We start from the raw sequence: 21,124 nt of genomic DNA, 5'->3' as shown, positions 1-21,124 counted from the left end.
CCGCCAGCTTTGACTGAACTGCAATTGAATGTATTAAAACTGTTTTGAAACATTTTTGCGATTTGTACATTTTCATAAAATTGTGCAATTCATTCTCAGCATATTAATCTTATAAATATTTCTGTCTCTGTCCTTTAGGAGTGGATATCCTTTATCGATTGGGGCTTACAACTCAAAGCCACACAGACGATACCTACGAAAGGACAAGCTCACAGCCTCCCACTTATGCAAATGTTCCCTCACCTTTCGATGGCCCCTTTTCTGGATATGGGGTGTTGCTCGACTCAAACTCCCTCTATGAGGCGCCAGTGCCCAATCTATTCCCTTCAGAATTTGGCGAAGAGTTCTCCGTTATAGTTAGCCTAAGCTCCTGGCGAGCAAACAATGCATTTCTTTTTAGTATCAAGGACGGGAGGGACCGGTTGCGTTTTGGTATTCAGTTGCTGCCACGCAGAGTGGTGGTTTATACTGCAGAGAAAGCCTCCATCTACTTCAACTACAACTGGCAGGATGGGCGGCTGCACCCTTTTGCTGTTGGGGTTCGTGCACGTTCAGTGTCCTTCTATGCGAATTGTGGAGGGGTGCAACAGTGGGAGCAAACCCTGGGGAGATCTCAAACACTGGGGGAATCTGGGGGTGTCTTCACTCTGGGAAGGATGAACTCCAAGGCGGCACCATTTAGTGGTCAAGTCTGCCAACTGGATATCTATCCCTCAGCCCAAGCTGCCGCGCACTACTGCAAATATCTTAAAAAACAGTGCCGGCTGGCCGACACTTACCGATTACATTTCCCACATTCTGATTCGGATATTGTGGTGAATGACCCCCCTTCTAGCCATTTGACAAAGTCTCTTCTTGGAGTAGCAGCTACTCAAAATACACCCATCGGATCTACAGCAGCCATTAAACTATCCCCAGATCGTTTGGTCACGCAACATTCAACTCTGAGCCCACCAATACGACCTCATCTGGGGGACCAAGAAAACATTTCCACATTGAAACCATTATCCCACTCTGCCACATCATCACTCCAGCTTTATAGCCCCACCGTAACTATGCCAAGTAGTCAAGCAGCTCTGGGTTTTGCCTATAGCACAACAACCACCACTACCAAAAATGTGTTGGCTAAAGACACTACGCCCCAGGAGGACACTGAACACTCTGAAAACAGCACAGAAGAAGAGAGAAATTCCAGAAAACAGCCAAGTCCGGATGCCACTACAGGTGTTGTTTCCCTGGTCAGACAGAGCCAACTAAAGGAAGAACTCAGGAACAACTCCATCACAAGCTCTAGGGACTCTGGCTCCACAAGCCAAAATTTCCCAGAGACTCATCTGAGAGCCAATAGCACTACTTTGTACAGGGAGAATCAGGTGGACACCTCAGAGCAGCATGATTTGGATGGCAGCTATGATGACGTAGACATGGGAGAGTATGATTATGGATACGAGGAGCCAGAGTTCTTCTATGACTACCAAGATGGTTTACATGGCCCCAAAGGAGAGCCTGGTCCTCCGGTAAGTGACTGAATTTGTGAATCACAAGCAGAGAATTAGAGCTTATAGAGAGCACTGATGTGCAAACCAGTGCACTGCTATGTATATTTTAGAGTCAAATTCTGAGTGAGCCACAATGTGGCTTGATTACACTCAGGAGACATGCAAAATGTTTTGGCAGTGAAATGTAGTGATTTAAAGGTGATGGCATGTCCAAGCAGTGTGCTTTTTTCCCTGTATCTACAAGTTGTTAAGTACTGCTAGGTATTTTTGCTCTTATGTCAGAGGATAAATCTTTGGAGGACTGGAGCTATACCCCTGGATTTAAAAACAAAAGAAGAAGAAAAAAAAAGCACTTGATCCAGGCCATGATGTAAGTTAGTGGCTCTGGACACACTTGTAGTTCATGAGTGTGGCTTATGTTTCCATGTGTGAGATGTGTTAGGCATTCTTGGTGCTCGGTATAAACATGTGAGTGTATAATGATGCAGAATGCCTGGATTCATCTTTCCGTACTTACAGCGCCTGCAGACCTGTAGGGAGAGACACATCTTATCCAGCATCGTTGTTTCAATTTATCTACATGTCCCAGAGCCTAATTGAGCTATACTGCGGTATTTTGTCAAAATCACACTCCCATGCTGCTATACTTCTTTCTCAATAATGTTTGGAGGGAAACACATTTTGTCCATATCATCTTCGCGCTCTCCTACCCTTGTTTCCTTTCAGGAGACCAAACATTAACCAAATGTTATGACTCTCGTACCCAAGGGAGAATCTTCTAACATGGTTAACATTGTCTCATGACTTGAGATGTGCTTCCAGTGTCCTGTCATGGACAGGCTCTTTTCTTGGAGAGAAACTAAAATTGCCTTAAAACAGAATTAAAGATGGACTTTAGTTCTATGGGAAAATCATTTTTCGAGGCATAATCGAGCATTGTGAACATGACACAGTTTAAGCCACAGGGCTTTTTCCAGCGGATCGTATTTTGGCAAAAATGTTTAATTAGCCACAATGTTTGTCCTTCGGTGCTGTTATCTTTGACAGTTTGTGTGTCTTGGCTACTCTGACCGCTTAGATGCAGGCATGTTTTGAATGCTGGGTCAGCTGAAGGTCAGTGGCTAGCTCTTTGTTTGAACTTGAAGACAAGCTGGCCTGTTTCCTCAAGGGAAGTATTTCACAGTTTTTCAGCCACATAACTGGACGAGTACAGGTGGCCTCCTGCACTCCCTTTAATTTGTGCTTTAGCATTTTTGCACTTTTTTTCATTAAGAAAATTCAAAACAAGCAAAGAAGCAGCAGAAGAAAGCGTGTCTTACTTTCCCCTTTGTCTATAATATGATGTATATGATTTCTTTTACTCACAGTGACAAAAAAAAACCCAATTTAAAATGACTCACTGCTTCAATATTGGCCCAATTTAATGACACAACATTATGAGTAGGTTGACCCCACTGCAAAAGTCATGCCCAAGCTCTGAGGAGTGATGGGAGATTATCATTTTTAGCGTTCTCTGAAGTTTCAGAAGGAAACCAAGTTTTTCACTGACAATAAAAGCACTTTGAGAATATTAGGAGTTTGCAGTTATTTCAGTTGGAGTTGTGCAAGTTTGGACTACTCTGCTGTTAGAGGTATTTGAAAGTGAGACTGTGATTGCCAGTCCTCTGTGAGACAGTGAGCTAATATAGTAACATGGAACTCCACAGCATGTGTCGGAAGTTAATGTTGTCTTGACTACTATACTCGGACTTTCATCAGCTTTACACTTCACTTCTCTGTAGAGGTTGGGTGTCATGAGCACGTAACAAAGGCCCCTGCTTTCTGCAACACGTATGGATGTGGGTAGTTGCGCATGGAGTAGGCTATGGATTGCATTGTTTTTGTAGCTCGTTCTGAATTAGGATGTAGCTTTGTTCAGTTAAGTGGGCCACGGGGTTGGCTGGACTTTGGCTGAGCTAAATCACTGTCAGTTTTGCTACTCCTTTGCCTATGACCTTAAGATGATGTTGCATGACATAAACCTTTTTATTCTAGTATTCCCAGAATATTTTACTTCCATACGAACGTCTTTGGTCCGGGCTTTGCTAAAAAACAAAAAATCAACAAAAAACCTTTACTGTATTCTTCGGACTATAGGGCGCACTTAAAATCCTTTAATTTTCTCAAAAATCGACAGCGTGCCTTATAATCCGGTACACCTTATGTATGAATTCTGGTTATGCTTACTGACCCCAAACCAGTCTTATGTGGTACATGGCGCTCAAAAATCTATCAAAAAATGTTTTAGTATGACTTTGGTAAGCTATGAAGCTTGATGGATTGTTGGAGCATTACGGCTACCATAGTCAGGAGCCTCGTGGAGTAACCTGGGTCAAACTCAGGTCCCAAAGTCAAATGAACACTGCGGCATCACTGAGAGTTAAAAACTGTCTAAATTCTGTCATGAAATGAAAACAGAATTTATTAAACTTAACAGAGTTAGAAGTTAGTAGGAAGTTAGCTCCTAGTTTCCACCTAAACATGATATAGCATGTTCTGACTGAGAGATTTGTGAAAAATATTTAACGTACAGCTCTGCTGTCACTTCAGACATAAATGAAGACAGAAAACGAAACAACAGTGACGTTTGTAGGGTTACTGAAGTTGGACTAGCTGGTATATAATGATGAGCTACGTGATCGCTAGTGACACAGCTATGTTGGCATAACATAAACACAGTGAAGCTGGAGGATGAATGCTAACTTTTTTCCACTCGATAAAAATTAACATGAAGGTTCCCAATGGTTAGAGACAAATGCAATCGCATGGCAGGATGCTGTAAACGGACCAAACTTCAGTCGGGAGAACAACTAAGATAATCCATCCACAATACAAGGTTAGTCATTAATATACTGCAACAACTTGGGAACAGAGCAGCTGCCAGAGAATTCAACATTAATGAAACAATGGTGCGGATGTGGAGGAAGCAAGAAGAATGAGTTGAGTAAAATTTGACTTATCTGACTGTTTTGTTTTGCGTAATGCGCCTTATAATCCAGTGCGCCTACAGTACATGTTTAAAAGGCAACGTGCTTTTATAATTTCTTTCTGCCCACATCTCTGGTTTGCTAACTTGGCCCCACATGCTGATCATTACCGGCTGACCTTTCTAGAAAAACAGCACTCAACAGCACCATCTGGTGGTCTGATAAAATGTACACTTTATATTTGTTGCGTGTGTAAGATATTGATATTTGGTGTCTTTATGCTTATACGGTATTGCAATGTAAAACACTGAAATGCTGTTGTACTGTTCTGCTTTCATGTGTTTGATTGGCCTGAACAGGTCACTGGTTGTGTCCAATGTCTCTTTATACATTTTTTTTTTTTTGCTTTTAGCTATTCCATGTGTTAATATTGAAATATATGAAAGTTGAAATCAAAGCTGATGCTTGGTTTTTGTATTTATCAGGTCCAGCTTATCCCAAATAGCTCTTAGAAATTTAAAAAAAAAAACAATCCCAAAACAAGAACTCGAGTCTCGGGAATAAAGGAATCTCACCAAATCTTCATTTATTTTATTTATTAATTTATTATAACTTTATTTATTCAGGAAAAATGACTCTTATAAAAGAAAATCCGATTCTCAAAGAGTGTCCTGGCCAACAGCAGTATAAACTAAAGACTTGCATAAACTATAACAAACACATAAAAAATTGTTTTCACTGAAATACAGCCAATTAAAAAAATAAAATACAGGACTGGAGTGAAATTCACTCATTTATTTCCTCCTTCCCCTTTGAAAGTAAGTTGCTGTGTGTAAACAACGTACATTGGTTTGTGTGAATCAACTCAACTTTATCGCAGTGCAGCAGTTAAAAAGAGTTCTTCAAAAGAAGATTCATTTTGCCCTTCAACTTTCAAGAAAATTGACCTTTTCACTGGACACTGTTGAATATTTGACCCCTATCTTGGCAGCACAGATGAAGCCTTTGAATACGGTCATTTTAGTCGATCAGTGCCTCCGTTTCTTTAGGCCCTGTTGTTGTGGCGAAGGCGGTGGTGTGCTCACACTTTCCATGTCTCTGTATGTGGGAGTCTGGAGGAACAAACAGCTGTTTCTTTATTTATGTATCCCTCTCTGCCCATCTACTTCTCTGACAAGAGATGCTCCAGAGTGCCCTAAAAACACTGAACAGTAAACAGTCTTATCATCTAGTTTTGGGAATATTAACATTGTTTTGGGGGAGAGAAGGAAATGGTGTACAAGTATTTCTTACATGTGACTCTGACCTTTTCCCAAAACATTTTAAATCTTTCTACACAGCTAAACAGAGTGAATTTAGTGCATATGTCTGGCACACAGCCCTGTTAAAAACTAAGTACACCCTATTCCTTCCATAGATGGAAGGTAGCAGCTAGGTGCTAATAATGAAATGTGCTCGATTGATCGATTATCAGCAAGTGTGCGCATCTTTAGCAGAAAAGCAGAGGTTTTGGCAGTCTGCTGGTCTAGAGCTTTCAAGATTACACAAGACCGCAATTTCCCCCATGTTCCAGCAAATTCACCTCATGGCCAGACCTTGCAATGCTCAGAGAAACTGCAAAAAACCCAAGAGCTACATCTCAGACACCAGAGGTGCCAGTTAGCATGTTAAATCTCATGGTTATAGTATATATCGAAAAGGACTGAACAAGTACAGCTTGTTTAAGACAAAGTCTCTTATTTCTAAAACGAACATGGCAGCACAGCTGGGGTTCTCAAAGGTGTGTTTGAATAAACCAGAAGAATCCTGGAACAAAGTCCTTTGGACAGTCTTTGGACTGTCAGCACGGTGGAGGAGACGGTGAATGCTGGGGACCTTACAGTCAATGATTTGACCTTGAAGGCCTCTGTATGCCAAAGTATTCTAGTCAACTGTCAACTCTGTTTGACAGCTAAAGCCTGAGACTGGGTCATAACAGGACAATGATGCCAAGCACAGCAGCAAGTCTACAACATAAAGTGAAAAAAAGAATGAAGGTGATTCAATGATCCAGTCAAAGCCCAGACCTCAGCCTAAGTTGGATTTTCTGGTTTCTACTTAAATTTTCTAAAACTCCTTTCCACACATTTGGCTTATAATGTGAAGCATTTGATAAACAGGATGTAAGAGAATTTTGAAAGAGCACATTTTTTTAAATAAATGAACAAACAAATAAATAAATAAAAGAAAAAGCTGGCTCTACATTTGGACTGTATGAGCTCACTAAGTTTCTAACAAAACAAAACCTTGAATGATAAAATATCATATCCTTAATTACATTTGTTACTTAAAGTAGAACTGAATGCACATGCTTATGTTTCCTATTAACTGCTTTAACTTCTTGATTTCTAAGCACAGGCAGGATTTGTTGTTCTGCTTCCATTTTGGCCAATTCAATGCTGTTTAGCCCTGTATACTCTATGCATATACTGGATGGTGATTAGGAATAGTCTAGTCGGAGAACACCGGTGTCTGTCTAATAATGAGAATGTAACTTGCTTTACTTGATCAGGACTTTCTTGATTGGGCTTTTAGATGCAAACATTTGACTCTTTTCTTTAAACTTTGCAGCTTCTACACAAATATGCCTAAACAGTGAACTACATGTTATTGCTTGCCATTAATGCACTGTCTTCCCCCCTCTTCCCTGTCTCTATCTATGTCTCCTTCCTTTCCACATTTCTGGTTTCTTTCTGGTTTAGGGTCCTCCTGGTCCCCCTGGTTTACCTGGTCCTCCAGGAAAAAGAGGCTCTCGGGTGAGTAATCTCTGCAAAATCACTCCTCTTGTGCTTTTCCGCTAGTCACCACCACATCTGCGACCGTCGGGAAAGCAGTGCTGACAGACAGTGTTGTGGTTAGTGTGATTAAATCCACTCTGATCTCAAGACTACTTTGTATACATCTGCTAAGGCTGATGATGCAACGCCGCAATCACGCCACAGGCCCTGGAGGCATCTTTTAAACAGAACAAGGCGTGTTTTATTTTTAGTGTCGGACGGAAGGTATAAATAAGTCATAAATAAGAATAACTTCAGTCCCGTCTTTGCTCGACCATGCGGAGACGCATCATCATGGCTAATTTAACTGATGGAATGGAAATACCAGCTGCACTTAAAGAAAACATTTAGCATAATTAAGTTGATTACTTGTAGATTTCAGCACCTGCTTCTTAACCACATCAAGCAATGACTCCCGAGTGTCAGCGCCAATGCATTGATTATTAATGGGGTAAAACCATGTTAGTTTATTTAGGCGAGTGGCCCTCTGTGGATATACTTATGTGCCTATGTGTACATGATTTCCTCTCTAAGATTAGCCACAGTTTTTCAGATGTGACAAAAAGGCAACATGCAACACTCACATACAGGAGTTTATAGTTCCCCAAGATGTTGAAGCATTAGGTCAGATGGCATGATGTTAGTTGCAGCAAAAGATGAGCAAGGTTCACAACTATGTCATAGGACTTGGTGCTGTTTTGCCTGAGCCTCAGTTTTGGCATTGCTGTTACGCCAGATGACTGATTCCACTTGAAGGGAAGGTTTTAACTTAAGTCTGCATTTTAACAGCATGAACAGCATCCTTAAAGAAAGACAGACAGGCTTGTAGACCCTAAGAGGTGGCATTCAGTTAAACATGTCTCCTATTACAGGATTGTAAAACACATGGCTGGTACAGAGCATACTTATCACCCTGTAGGCTAAGTCCGAAAGTCCAAACAGGACGAGGCTTTGGACCATTATGTGTTGGAAAGCTGAGGGCAGCGCACTCTAACTGTGTCTCTGCTGTTTCTGCACAGGATAATGGACTTTGTGGTCCAGAACCGTCCCTCGTCAGATGAACTCCTTGACATGACAACATGGGATAATGAATTACAGACATTGCTGATGTTGTTGTCAGTGCTGTCAACTAGTGTGAACTATCATGCCTGCAAGTGCAAGAGGCAGCTCTGGTGCTAATGTCATATTAGCGCTCAGATGTGTTTGTGCAGAAAGATGATATTGTATCCTATAACAAAGCTGTGCTGGGGGGATAAGGCGCTGATTATCATAGCAGCTTTTGTCTTGCTGAGTTGCGTTTCTTTAAGGTGGACCTTAGTTGACAGTATGCACTTTCATTCAGAAGACATTAGGCACAGCACTGAAAAGTTGGAGCTTCTTTTTTTAGCTCTTGTTGTAGTGCAGAAAAGCCTGGTAAGCAGCAGGGGTACAGATGTGGAGGAATGCAGTGCATTTATGGTGGATGTGCGAGTGTGCATTTGACTGTGCACATGTAGTGTCATAAAATAAATATATTGTTAGTGCTTATTGTTACTTGTTTTTAATATAGTCTAAAAGGGCCATCTCTGAGTAGAGTCTGAGCCAAGAGTACTGACAGGAAACTGCATGCTTTTGCAGAGCACAGGAGCTGCAGGCAGAAAGTGAAACTAAGTAGAGTGTTTGATCGAAACTTAAAGTGTGCGTGACGTGTAGAGGAAGTATATAAATAATCAGACTGGCGGCTCCTTTTTCAGACAGTTGTTGTCTCTCTGCTCAGTCTCCATATTCCGGAATATGTAAAATTAAAGATCATTTTTTGAGTTAGACCACTTTGAGCCGTGTCTTTCTTTGCCGTTAAACAGTACAAAGAACTGGATTTAATAGTAGCTTTAAGCACATGTGGTTGCATAACTGTTTGCTTCCATGATATACTGATTTGCACTGAGGGCGAATGTGATAGAATAGATTTATTTGTTCATTTTAAATCTAACGGTGTGTGCACTTCTGAAGAAACTGCAATATCTTTGTGCAACTTTCTTGTTTCATCACTTTTATTTTACATTGCTGTGGAACATGTAACTATTCTGAACTCATCTCAAATTGAGCTGTTGACAGCAATGCACAGCAATTTCACGTTTCTCTCCTGTGTCTGTTCCAGGGTCCCCCTGGTCCACATGGAAAACCAGGACAGCCTGGACCACCTGGACCCAAGGTGAGCAGTATTCTCCAATAGGAGAAGGAGTGGGATGTATAAACAGCACTCTGTAAGAGTACCACACAGAGTTCTGGCTAGTACACTCTCTATGGGTGTGGAGAACGTCTCCTCACAGCCACAAGGGGCACCACTGAACCCAACACACAGGCCAGGGATGTTGTTCAGTTATACTCTGCTTTCACACGCTTTCATTAAAAAGATCTAGCCATATGCTTTTAGTCACCTTGTTTTGTAAAGAAGTGGAAAACCCATGGCTAAGTGCTGGTTTGTTTGAAAAGGACTCGTCACATTAGTGGGTTTTGATAACCATGTCGTCACTGCTCTCGTAGTTGGGGTGCTCAATCCATTGGCTGTGGCTGTGGATAAGGAAATAATGTGTGGTGTAAATTAATCGGAAGCTTAGTGATCGGATTTTGCTGTTTTAGCCGACTTTTCAAAATGTACTTTAGGAAACTACTGAAACGAGGAATTGGCTTTAATGCACCATCAGTGCATGTGGGTTATTGTATAAAATACGTTGAGAAGACAGTTGTACCAAAAAACTGTATAAATACACTCAACCTGCCATTTTTTATTTTTATTTTTATTTTATTCTTATTGGCAGTAGATCTAATCATGCTATTCATCAGTGCGGCGTCCTGATTTCATGCTGTCTTCTCCTGACAAGGCCACACACAGCGTTTCTTGACATAATGGCTAGTTCAGTTAGAGGCATGTCAAGAGTTTGTTTTTAAAGGATAGTTGTACACAGTTGTTAGAGTCTGCGCTTTGCGTCCTTGAACATTAAATCAATCAAGCACATCAGCAGTGATGTCACTAAGTGGCTTAGTTATCTGAGAAATCCTGCAAACTCATGGAAATTTACTCTTCTGTAGTTAAAGTTTTTACTATATAGCAAATGGCATCAATTATAGCGACTGACATGCTGTTCCCTGAAGAGAAGAGAGTGTGTGCAAGAGGAATTAAACACAGCCAGATGTAGGCAAGCATGATAATAGCAGGCCTGTATATTGACACCGTGCACCAGGAGGAGACAAAGGCGGTTGTTTGTTTAAATGATACCCTTAGCTTAGATCGTTATTACCTTGGGTTTAACCACAGGGCATAATTGTGCCAGTCCTGGCTCATTAACCATAGCACTGATTTCATATAAAAAGGGGGAAGAAATCCAACAGAAAGCGTCACTGCTAAGCTTTTTCCCCAGCTTAGGACCAGAAACATCGGTAAGGCTGAGCGAGAATGTGGGCAGCGCCATGCACATGTTTGTGGTGGCTGTATTCCTTACTGTCTACCCACAGAGTGGCTGCCAAGACCAAGCAATCAATCAACAAACACTCCCGCTACAGGAGTCAAGCGAAGCACGAGTGGTTGTCCTACCCATCCCTCTTCATTGCTGATTGCCAAACTTTCCGACAAGCGAATGCCTCTTCACTTTGTTAGTACACGGAGAGAAGAATTCTATTTATGAGACTACCAAATGTTGTTTTTCTTCCTTGATTGTTGAAACAGCACAGAGAGGTGGATTTATTCTGTATCACCTCTGACCTTGCTGAGACGCTGAGATTTGGCTAAATTCCACTGATCAGCTATTATGCAACAGCAGGCCACCTGCCGGCTTTCTGTTCTATCAGCGTTTACTCCCACACTCATGTGGAAAAATAAAAGAGTATCTAATACCATAGTGACCGGTCAGTGAGTCATTCTCAGCCCTGAAACCCTTTGCGGAGGCAGGGAAGCGACTGAGAACCTCTTTGTCTCAGTTTTGGAAAACATCTCTTGTTGAAATGTGTTTTGTTTCTAGGACACTGGGAATATGGTTACTGACTCTGAGCCAATCTTACATTTTTGAAGCCTAATCTGAAATGTTATAAAGATAAGCCCTTAACCTGAAAGAGCCTGTCAGGCTGTCGACTTTATGCTCAGCCGACTGTTTTTTAAACAGGAAGGAACTGGTTTTATGATATGGCAGGATTTCTCTTCTCTCACTCGCTTAGCCTTTGTATGCCTCATTGGGTGTCAGTCAAAACTATGGAAATATGATGCTTAAAAACACAGGCAGGTAATCTTTATTTGCAGTGAGTGTAGACGGATAAGAAAAATGTAAAAAATGGGATTTACCAAAACGCTTAAATCAGGGGTAGGCAACTCCAGGCCTCGAGTGCCGCTGTCCTGCAGGTTTTAGATCGCACCCTGGGTTAACACACCTGAATCAAATGATTAGTTCATTACCAGGCCTCTGGAGAACTTCAGAAATGCTGAGGAGTCATTTAGCCCTTTAAATAAGCTGTGATGGATCATGGACACATCTAAAACCTGCAGGACACCGGCACTCGAGGCCTGGAGTTGCCTACCCCTGGTTTAAATGATCTTCTTTTCCTTCTGAACCAAGTTGTGATGAGTGGCACAACCATCATTTATGTGGCACTCATCAGTCTATTATTAGCAAACAATGAATACCAGTCACATTTAAACAGGTTACTTATGCAAAGAGAAGGCTAAAATAAAGATATCATGCGTACAGAAGGGAATTCACAAACTGATTTAGAAAAGGCAGGTACTTATGCAGTTGTGGTAAAAAGTTTACATAAAACGATCGTGGGAATGAATGTTGTGGTGATTTGGGGCTTTTAGTGTTTGTTTGTTATTTTTTTAACCGTTCTTTGTCCAGGGTGGAATGACTACAAAATCTTGAAAGTCTGGAAAAAGAAATTGCTGCTAAAGTTTGAATTTATTTTGGATTTCCTGTAAAAAGTATTTAGAGGCACCCCCATTATTATTGGATTAAATGTGCCTTAGCAAGTTGCAGATCAACCAGATGCTTTTTGTAGCCATTAAGAAGCTCGTGGCATAATCCTGGCTGGATATTTGACCATGTTTCTTGGCTCGGTAGAGTTTGTTTACAGTAGTTGGTTTTGTGGCACAGACTTGCTTTTAAGCACAGTCTACAAATGTTTAATAAGGCTGAGACCAGGGCTGTAGGAAGGCCGTTCAACTGTGGACAAATCGCTCAAAGTTTGTGTCATTTGACCCTAAAACATTTCTCTGGAAGATATCTAGCTTCTCCATGTGGGCAGCAGCAAGTTTCAGTCACGCTTGAAGATGTCAGTCGCCTTTCAGTCTATTGTGATGTAAATCTCACTTCACTGTGGACAGTGACACTGGTGTTCCAAGAGTTTCCAGTTCATGGCAGGGCTTGAGCTACCCTGGGAAGTTTTACTTGTGTACAATTGTTTGATCTTAAAATCTGCAGTTTTATAGAGATATCGCCAATTAGTTTCTGGAATGGCCTTCCTGACACCGATTTCTGGTTGTTTATGTTTGTAGGTTTCCAGTCATTGGAATAATCACACAATCTAATCAAACAGGTTCAATTCAGTCAGTTTTCTTTACATTTAGTTCCTCCTCTTACTCTCCGGTATAGTTCAGTTGTAGAAACATTCCTCAATGTGATCTATGACATAAAAATAAATAATGCAAAGAATGGAAAATTGTGACGTTAGAATGAAGCAACATTCCCTTTGTATAGTTGAAAGCATTTTGGTGCCTGTCTGTTCACCTCCACATTTCAGTACATTTGTCTCTAAAAAAGAGGGTCTGTCATGCGTGTTCAGCTCATCATGCATGTAAAACACATTTATTAAACTGTCACAAAATATATTTGACTCACTCGTTTTCTTAGTATCCAAACCCAAATATTTTTCACAGTGTGCAAAATGTTGTGCTGTATTGCTGTTCCCCCTGCTTTGCAGGAACGGCTAACTATTCCTCACCAGGACACTTTAGTGTTGACAATAGCAAGTTGGAATGTCAGATTAAGTATTGGCGCTAAAATTATGTGACAGTCTACTGGCATTGCATCTTTAAGGCTGTCTGCTGTCTGGAGAATATTACTTTTAGTTGAATCACAACAGAAAAGATGTTCTGACCTAAATCTATTTCATACTGGGGAGGAAAGGCATGAGACCTCTGGCTGTTAAAGAGCAATATTGCTGTTCTGGAAATCCCTGCTTTGCTCCAGCTGCTTGTTTGGAGTCAACTGTTTCTTTCACTTTAATAACCAACTAACTAAGTAAAACAGACTAAGAGCTACAGTATGTTTCGTCTTCATTAAACCCATCAAAGACTCACAGGTGATGCTTGTCTATTACACAGATATGTGTGTAAGTTTTTGAAAATTGCCTCTTTACACTGCTACAGCAGATTATAAATAAAACAATCAAGATGTCAAATTACTTATGAACCCCGGCTGAAGGTTAAAGCCTCTGACTGTCATCCTACACCAGATGGCTTTGAATTTGGTATGCTTTGCTTTTTCATACCATACAAAATGCTGCATGCAGACCAATGAAAAAAGGCGGTAATCAGCTCCTTCCTTCCTTCCTTCCTTCCTTCAGCTGATTTTCAGTTTTTAGGATCTAAAATTACTTCTAAATTTCCCAGAATGTATCTAATGAGTCATTCTTTGTTATAAGTCTTTGCAGATGTCTTTTATGTGAGATGAGCATCAAATTCAGCATCAGACTCACTCCTTTACCCCCAATATTGTTTTTCTGGTTGCCACCACCTAGCCTTTTGCTGACAGCTATCTTAAGGGTTCACATACATTTTTATACACATACAGTGTAAATCAGGTAATCAAGCACTGTAGCCTGCATGTTATGCATGCTTTTTTTCTGCATACTTATTTTTGGACCTCTCAAAATCAGAATCTTTATGTATACTATTTTTGAGGTGTGGCAATATCTGGATGTGCGTGTCAGCAATAGATTATAAATGCACTGAGTGCCTGACATTATGACCTTGTGACCCTGTTTCTGTTCTAGGGTTCAAAGGGAGACCCTGGGCTGTCTCCAGGTCAGGCTCCACCAGGAGAGAAGGTGAGGAATCTGCCACTGGTCTCTGTGTCCGGCTCTCTGTCCCTCTGCTCTTTGCTATGTTTGTCTCATGACCTCACGAGTCGTCACCCCCACCATTTCACTTACTGGCAGCTTTTGGTTTATGATGTGGGATTCTTTTTTTTTCTTTCTTTTTTTTCTTTTCAATGTTGTGAAATGATCCCAAAATGTTGACACAGTTCATACAGTAGAGTGAGTACTAAAGATTATTCAGCAAGCCCGTGACAAGTCACAAAATACTAAACAGTTTTCATTCATGATGATGAAAAACAGATTTTTCATTTAATTTTACGAGGCGTTTTCAGCATAAATTCATTTTCAAATACTGCAACAATGACTTTGAGGGTATGGTTTTCTTTATCCCAATGAATTCATTCTACATTGACTTTAAAGCCTTTTTTATGCATTTCTGAGTCATTTTATTGTCACTGATTTGTCTGACATCATCACGGCTGGCCTTTGCTTAGTCTATCATCTCTTCTGTCTCATTTTCTTCTTCAAACATGATTACAGTAATGATATTCCTGAGAAGCACTGCTACATTTTTTTGAAGTGATTAATATCCAAACATATCCGTCTTCCCTCAAGTTTAAGGAGCTTCGCATAGCAAAGTATCATAGCTCTCTTTAAATCCTCGCTGGGGTAAACAGATTAATGTGAAGTTTCAGTAGGGTTCGTCCAGTATTACTTACAAGTTCATTCGTAGTGCAGTGCTGTTATCACTCTTGTACCTCCATGAGACTTAAAGATGTGTGCAGCTGCGAGTGTTGTTTCACACTGTTCAAAATTGAGCCAACAAAAGAAAGGAATGCTGGGAGTTATTTAAAACACTGAGGAAACATTTTGGAAATAGCAAGGAAATCTTTTTGTTGCCCAGATGCAAATTTAGGGTTAGCAGAACTGGGGTAGATCCATCTATGGGCATCTTGACAGTTTGGTGAACATGAAAGTGAAGAAATGTTGCAACAGGCTAGTCCATTTTGCAGAAACCTCATTGCATCAATTCATAATGATACTCATTAGTCTGTATGGCCTTGGATGCTGGTATTCATGCTCCTAATGACATGATGGATAGTTTCCTGGGGATCTCCTCCCTGATCTGCATCAGGGCATCACTGAGTTCCCGACAGTCTGAGGTGGAACATGGCGGCTTTGGATGGACTAAAACATAATGTCCCAGAGATGTTGTGTTGGATGTAGGTTAGATGAGGCCAGGAACTGTCTGCATGCTCTCACTAGATGAGACCAGGAGGAAACCATGGGACGTCTCCATGCTAGCACAAGGCTAACACAGAGACACAGACAATCATTCACACTCACATTCACACCTACGGTCAGTGTAGGATTGCCTGTTAACATAACCCATGCATGTCTTTGGACCATGAGAAAAAACTGAAGCACCTGAAGAGAAGAAAACATTCAAATTAGGCACAGAAAGGTCACTGCACTACCATGCACTGCGATTATAAAAAATCGGGGTGTTTTAATGAGAAAAAATGCTGGTTAAAATCTGTTAGCCAAGTTAATTTCTCATATGCACGCTCAACTTACCTTTATTTAGTTTTTTTTGGGTTTTTAAAATCAAAATAAGAATATTTTGATCTCTATATCATTAAATCTGAATTTTCACTGTGTGGGCTTTTCTTGTAAAAGTGATGGCGAATTAATAAACAGATGTTTCAGTCCTTACTAATAATGTTTAGCAAGAAACAACTCAGCTGTCCAAATGATGAATCACAGTGTAATTCCCTTGTTTACTTTGCGCTGCTACCTCTTTTTGTGTATGTGTAAGTCAAGTGTGCAGTATCGTAACTGAACTCAAGCAAGTGTAAGCTGAGTCTTCTCTGAGTGAGCACAGGATTAAACCAAAAATGCTGCTCCCCTCTAAGATGGCCAAGCTCTTGACAACAGGACTCAGTCACATCCATGACAGCGACATAAATAACAGATTTAACAAGTGGCAGCTGAGGTAGCACACAGCGGGATTAGCCGGCCACAGCCACAACAGGATGGACGCGAACAGGCAACATAAGATCCTTTTTATGAGCCAGAACTCTATTCTGAGATGTGAGGAGAGCGATCATGTTCACGTTGGTGTTAACTGATGCCTAATTTTATATCTAACTGGTCAATCACTGCCTATTTTGCTTGCTCTGGCCGCCCACATTTCTCATTTTAACCAGAAAAGCTATTTCCTTTTTCTAATATTGCATCACTTTCATGAAATATTCATTGGTGTAATGCTTTTATGAAGCTTTAGTATTGAGTTAAACAATATTTCATTTATGGCATTTAATAATGACTGTGCATGTGTTGTACTGCTTTCTTTTTCCTTTGTTTTATTAGGGTGACAGAGGATCTCCAGGTCGTCCTGGACCCAATGGATTTCCAGGCTTACTGGTAACATTTATTCTATAAAACTGCTTGTGAGATGAGAGCATAAAAGACTTTCAATCTGTGAAAAAGTACATGTTTATGTACTGTATAATGTCATTTTGTTGTTTTATAATTCTTTAAAAAAAAATCACTGGGAGCACAACTTTTATCTTACTTTTACCATTTACTGTTTCCTTTCAATCCTTTGTATTGAGGTGAATCAGTGTGGCCCATGTCATCGCTGCTTGCCACAGTTCTCCGTCTACAGTCTGTGTTTCTTTATATTTTCATTATAAACTAACAGAAAGAAATATGAGTCCATCTTTTCTTGCTCATTTTCCCCTCCTATATCTTTACTTTACCGTGTGAGGTCGATCCTGTTTCTTCCTCTCTGTCTCAATCAGAGCTTGAAGCTGACTGTTAGGACGTAGTGCTGCTTTGCTCAAAGCTAAACCTGGCTTTTAAGGTTTAAGGTCAGAGGTGATCTGAAAGAGGAAAACGACCTTTCCCTGGACCGTGGGATCAATAGCATAGTCAATATTCCATTCCATTCCATTTCAATTCAATTCAGTTGTATTTATATAGCGCCAAATCACAGCAACAGTCGCCTCAATGTGCTTTATATTGTAAGTTAGACCCTACAATAATACATTCAGAGAAAAAACCCAACAATGATATGACCCCCTATGAGCAAGCACTTTGGCGACAGTGGGAAGGAAAAACTCCCTTTTAACAGGAAGAAACCTCCAGCAGAACCAGGCTCAGGGAGGGGCGGGGCCATCTGCTGCGACCGGTTGTGGTGAGAGAAGGAAGACAGGATAAAAGACAAGCTGTGGAAGAGAGACAGAGATTAATAACAAGTATGATTCAATACAGAGAGGTCTGTTAACACATGTTGAGTGAGAAAGATGACAGAAAAGAAAATGCTCAGTGCATCATGGGAATCCCCCAGCAGTCTACACCTATTGCAGCATAACTAAGGGAGGATTCAAGGTCACCTGATCCAGCCCTAACTATATACTTTACCAAAAAGGAAAGTTTGAAGCCTAATCTTAAAAGTAGAGATAGTGTCTGTCTGCCGAATCCAAACTGGAAGCTGGATTCTAGGAACAACAAGTAAGCCTGCAGTGCGAGAGCGAAGTGTTCTAATGGGGTGATATGGTACTGCCTTGGGTACCAGACATCCACTGTCATGCCATGCTTTAAAACAGAGAATTTCATAGATGCAGTGACGGGTAAAATGAAAAGCATTGATACGTAATTATCAACTGACAGACTTAAATTCTTTTTAGGCTTTATAGTTTTACTCAAAGCCACACATCGCTGCTGTTGTGTTTGAGTTTTTCTTGGCATGACCCCATGAACTCAATAGATTTATTCTGTTATAGTAGGTGGTCCTGCTCCTCACATGGCTGTATCTACAGGTAGCTTCTTGATGAAATTCTGAATCTGGTTTCCACATAGTTGGCCTTAACCTTGAATCCCAAGAGGCCACATCAGTGTTTGCAGTAGCTAAACTTAATACATCCAGCACACCCCCTGCGGCCCATCAGGTATTTTAAGAGGAAATGACTGGCCTACGCTCTTTAGCCCTGCATGGAACTTTTATTGGGCGTGAAGGTCATATGTCACAACCTCGGAAGTACATGACAGAGACATTGATACTGTTCAAGAAGCCCTCTTTCTTCCCCGAAAAAGACACTGACCTGGCCCTGACCTTGTGTTTTGTCGCTGTAAACATCTGTTGTTGATAATCACGTCAAAAGCAAAAATAAAGCGCTTAAGAGGAGAATAGCTCTGATTTACTCAACAATAAATCCTGTTTAGCTTACAAAGAAAACGTGCTTACTTAACTAAATGTGGGATTTTGCTGTAGCCCAGGGCTGGCTTTGGACCAGAGTCACTAAACTGTTTCCACTTTAATCACTTTCTGCAGAATGAACATTTTTTTTGTGTTTTAATTGAATCACTTTGTTTTAAAACCACACAGAACTCAGAAATGTGCTGTGGATGTTTTTATAAACTGTCCTGATGTAAAATGGGACACCGACTTGTTAAAACTAGATGGCACAAACTGAAAGAAAACTGTTTAGAGCAAATTTCTCAAACAGAGATGTCACATGTAATAGATTTGTTATATATTGTTTCATCACATGTCCTTTGGCCAGTCCCAAAAAGTGTGCCTGCCCACAGACTTTCCCACAGAAACATGAAGCTCAAACCATTATTTTCACTGATACAAAACTGCATAATTTCTCATGTTTACACAGGACATGCAGGACGTGCATAAGGTTACCGACCCAAGTTGAAAGCATTATCTATGACTTGGGAAATTTTAAAGTAGTAACACAAAAACTGCCCACAGGAAATCCATCCCACTGTTTTTTTCTTTACTTCATTAAAGTGATTAACTACCCTTCTTTTTTCTAGTTTTACTGTTGGCTCTTCTTGTTTAGTGCACTGCTTGGGGTCTGTCCAGTGGGGTGGTTGGTTAAACTCTTTGAACCTGACACATAGATTCATGGTTTCCAAGTAGTTGAATCCTACTGAAGCTGGTAATCCCCTGACTTCATCCGCATGCTTTGTTTCAACACTCAACATGATATTTTGATTAGACTGACTGCTCTCTAATAGTTCACATTCGGCGTACATATTCTTAATTTAGCATTTAGTTTTTATGCCTTTTAATGCTGCTAGCAGGGCAGCTTAATTACTCTTAGTTACCAATTTTTCAGTTGAAATTTACTAAAAGTACTTGTTTCATTTTACTTTTTAAGGGTCCTAAAGGTTATCTGGGTCCACCTGGACCACCAGGAGAACAAGTAAGTAGTTATTTGTGTTCATGGTTTGTGTTACAGCCCAACAAAACTAAAATTGTTAAATTCAAGGTAGCTGGATTCCGGCTAGTACTTTGTCACAAAAATACAAATAGGAACTGGGTTGGTACACACATGCAAATGAACGAATGCAAAGATGAGTGTGTGACAAGCCAGTTATGGTAGTCCTTCAGCTGTCCCTTATAGTAGCTGGTTCTTTTTATGGCTCTTTTTATCCCTCTTAAAACTCTTCACTTTCTCAAACAACGACAATAACAAGAATGAGTCACATAACAGTGAACAATGAGCTGAAGTAAAAGCCAGAGTGAGATAGTGAGGGATGGGGTGTATTGGAGGGGTGCTGAAAGGTGCAGTTAGTAGACGGAGCTGTTGGGAATGAACAGTGCTTGTTTTATTCCTTAGCTGGCACTGCTACTAGAAGTCTGCGTTTCTCCCCTTTCACGTTATCCGTCCGCTAATCTCCCTATTCACCGTTCATTCTCTCTCTCTCCCTTTTCCTCTCTCGTCACTTTAGGGCATACCAGGACTTCCTGGCGAAGCTGGAGCTGCAGGTTACCCTGGCAGGCAGGTGCAGTGAAAAACACACAAAAATTGTTTCTCCATCAATCCTTGCAGATTCCTTTATTGCTCTATCGAGAACTTTACTAAGAGAACACAGCCACAATAATGTACACTAATTTCTGCTGACCTATGCACATCAGATGCTTTGTAGTCAACAAAGTCTCCCTGTTTTTCTTTGTAGGGCTCGGCCGGGCCACAAGGTAGCCCTGGCCCTAAAGGTGTTCGTGTAAGTATAAGGTGTTTTCTGCTATTTTTTTTTCCTTTAGTATTACTACATTGAACTCTTTCATTTCCTGAAAGGATTAGGACCAGAGTTTCAGGCTGGCTCCACAGTGACTGAAATGCCCCAAAATAGGAGAACAGAAGAAAGACAGTAGGTAGAAGAGGAACAGATGAAATCAGAAGGGGCCAAATGAGCTAGCTAGAGAATGGACTTAAGAGGAGCGTTGCGGTCCCAGGAAACAGGATAGCTAGGATCACAGTGTCTGACCGAAGCTGGCAGGGTGAGAAGGAGCCACAGAGGCAGACAATGTGCTGAAAAGAAAGATGTTTGAGCAATGAGAGAGGGTGGAAAGGGATGCAAAAAAAAAAAAAAGGATGACTCGGAAATACTGATTAGGTTGTATGCTAACTGACATACAAACCTGAATGCAGCCAGTCTGAATTGTAGTACAAATACTGAGCAGCTTTAGGGTTTTTTGCTCGTATTTTGACAGTTTGGATGCAAAAATGAGGCTAAAACCAACTTTTTAATTTCTTATGGCTCCAACAGATTTGTTTTTGGTGTATGTTAGCTTGTAATGCAGGACCAATTATGATATGAGAACACTGTTCATGATTTAAAATCAGATTAAAGATCCTATTTGGGTTTTTTTTTTTTTTTTCTTTTGTTATTGGTACAAAAATTTAATCGATCATTGGTCTCAGATACTGATCCTGTTTGCATTTTTACTCACTGGAAAACTCCTTGAAATTACCTG

The 21,124-nt window shown here is 40.6% G+C and overlaps 1 protein-coding gene across 1 annotated transcript in view; it reads left to right on the top strand.

The window, feature by feature from the left end:
• The window catches only part of col24a1 (collagen type XXIV alpha 1), an 85,145-nt gene that overhangs the window by 13,704 nt on the left and 50,317 nt on the right, over window positions 1-21,124 (top strand). The window contains exons 3-10 of the mRNA XM_026146179.2: window positions 139-1,517; window positions 7,207-7,260; window positions 9,419-9,472; window positions 14,299-14,352; window positions 16,717-16,770; window positions 19,524-19,568; window positions 20,098-20,151; window positions 20,326-20,370. Of these exons, the coding sequence (XP_026001964.2) occupies window positions 139-1,517; window positions 7,207-7,260; window positions 9,419-9,472; window positions 14,299-14,352; window positions 16,717-16,770; window positions 19,524-19,568; window positions 20,098-20,151; window positions 20,326-20,370 (1,739 nt within the window). The remainder of the gene's footprint in view (window positions 1-138; window positions 1,518-7,206; window positions 7,261-9,418; window positions 9,473-14,298; window positions 14,353-16,716; window positions 16,771-19,523; window positions 19,569-20,097; window positions 20,152-20,325; window positions 20,371-21,124) is intronic.

The sequence above is a fragment of the Astatotilapia calliptera genome, chromosome 17 (genome assembly GCF_964374335.1).
Source record: "Astatotilapia calliptera chromosome 17, fAstCal68.1, whole genome shotgun sequence".
Classification (NCBI taxonomy): domain Eukaryota; kingdom Metazoa; phylum Chordata; class Actinopteri; order Cichliformes; family Cichlidae; genus Astatotilapia; species Astatotilapia calliptera.
This window is presented reverse-complemented; position numbering and strand designations above follow the sequence as displayed.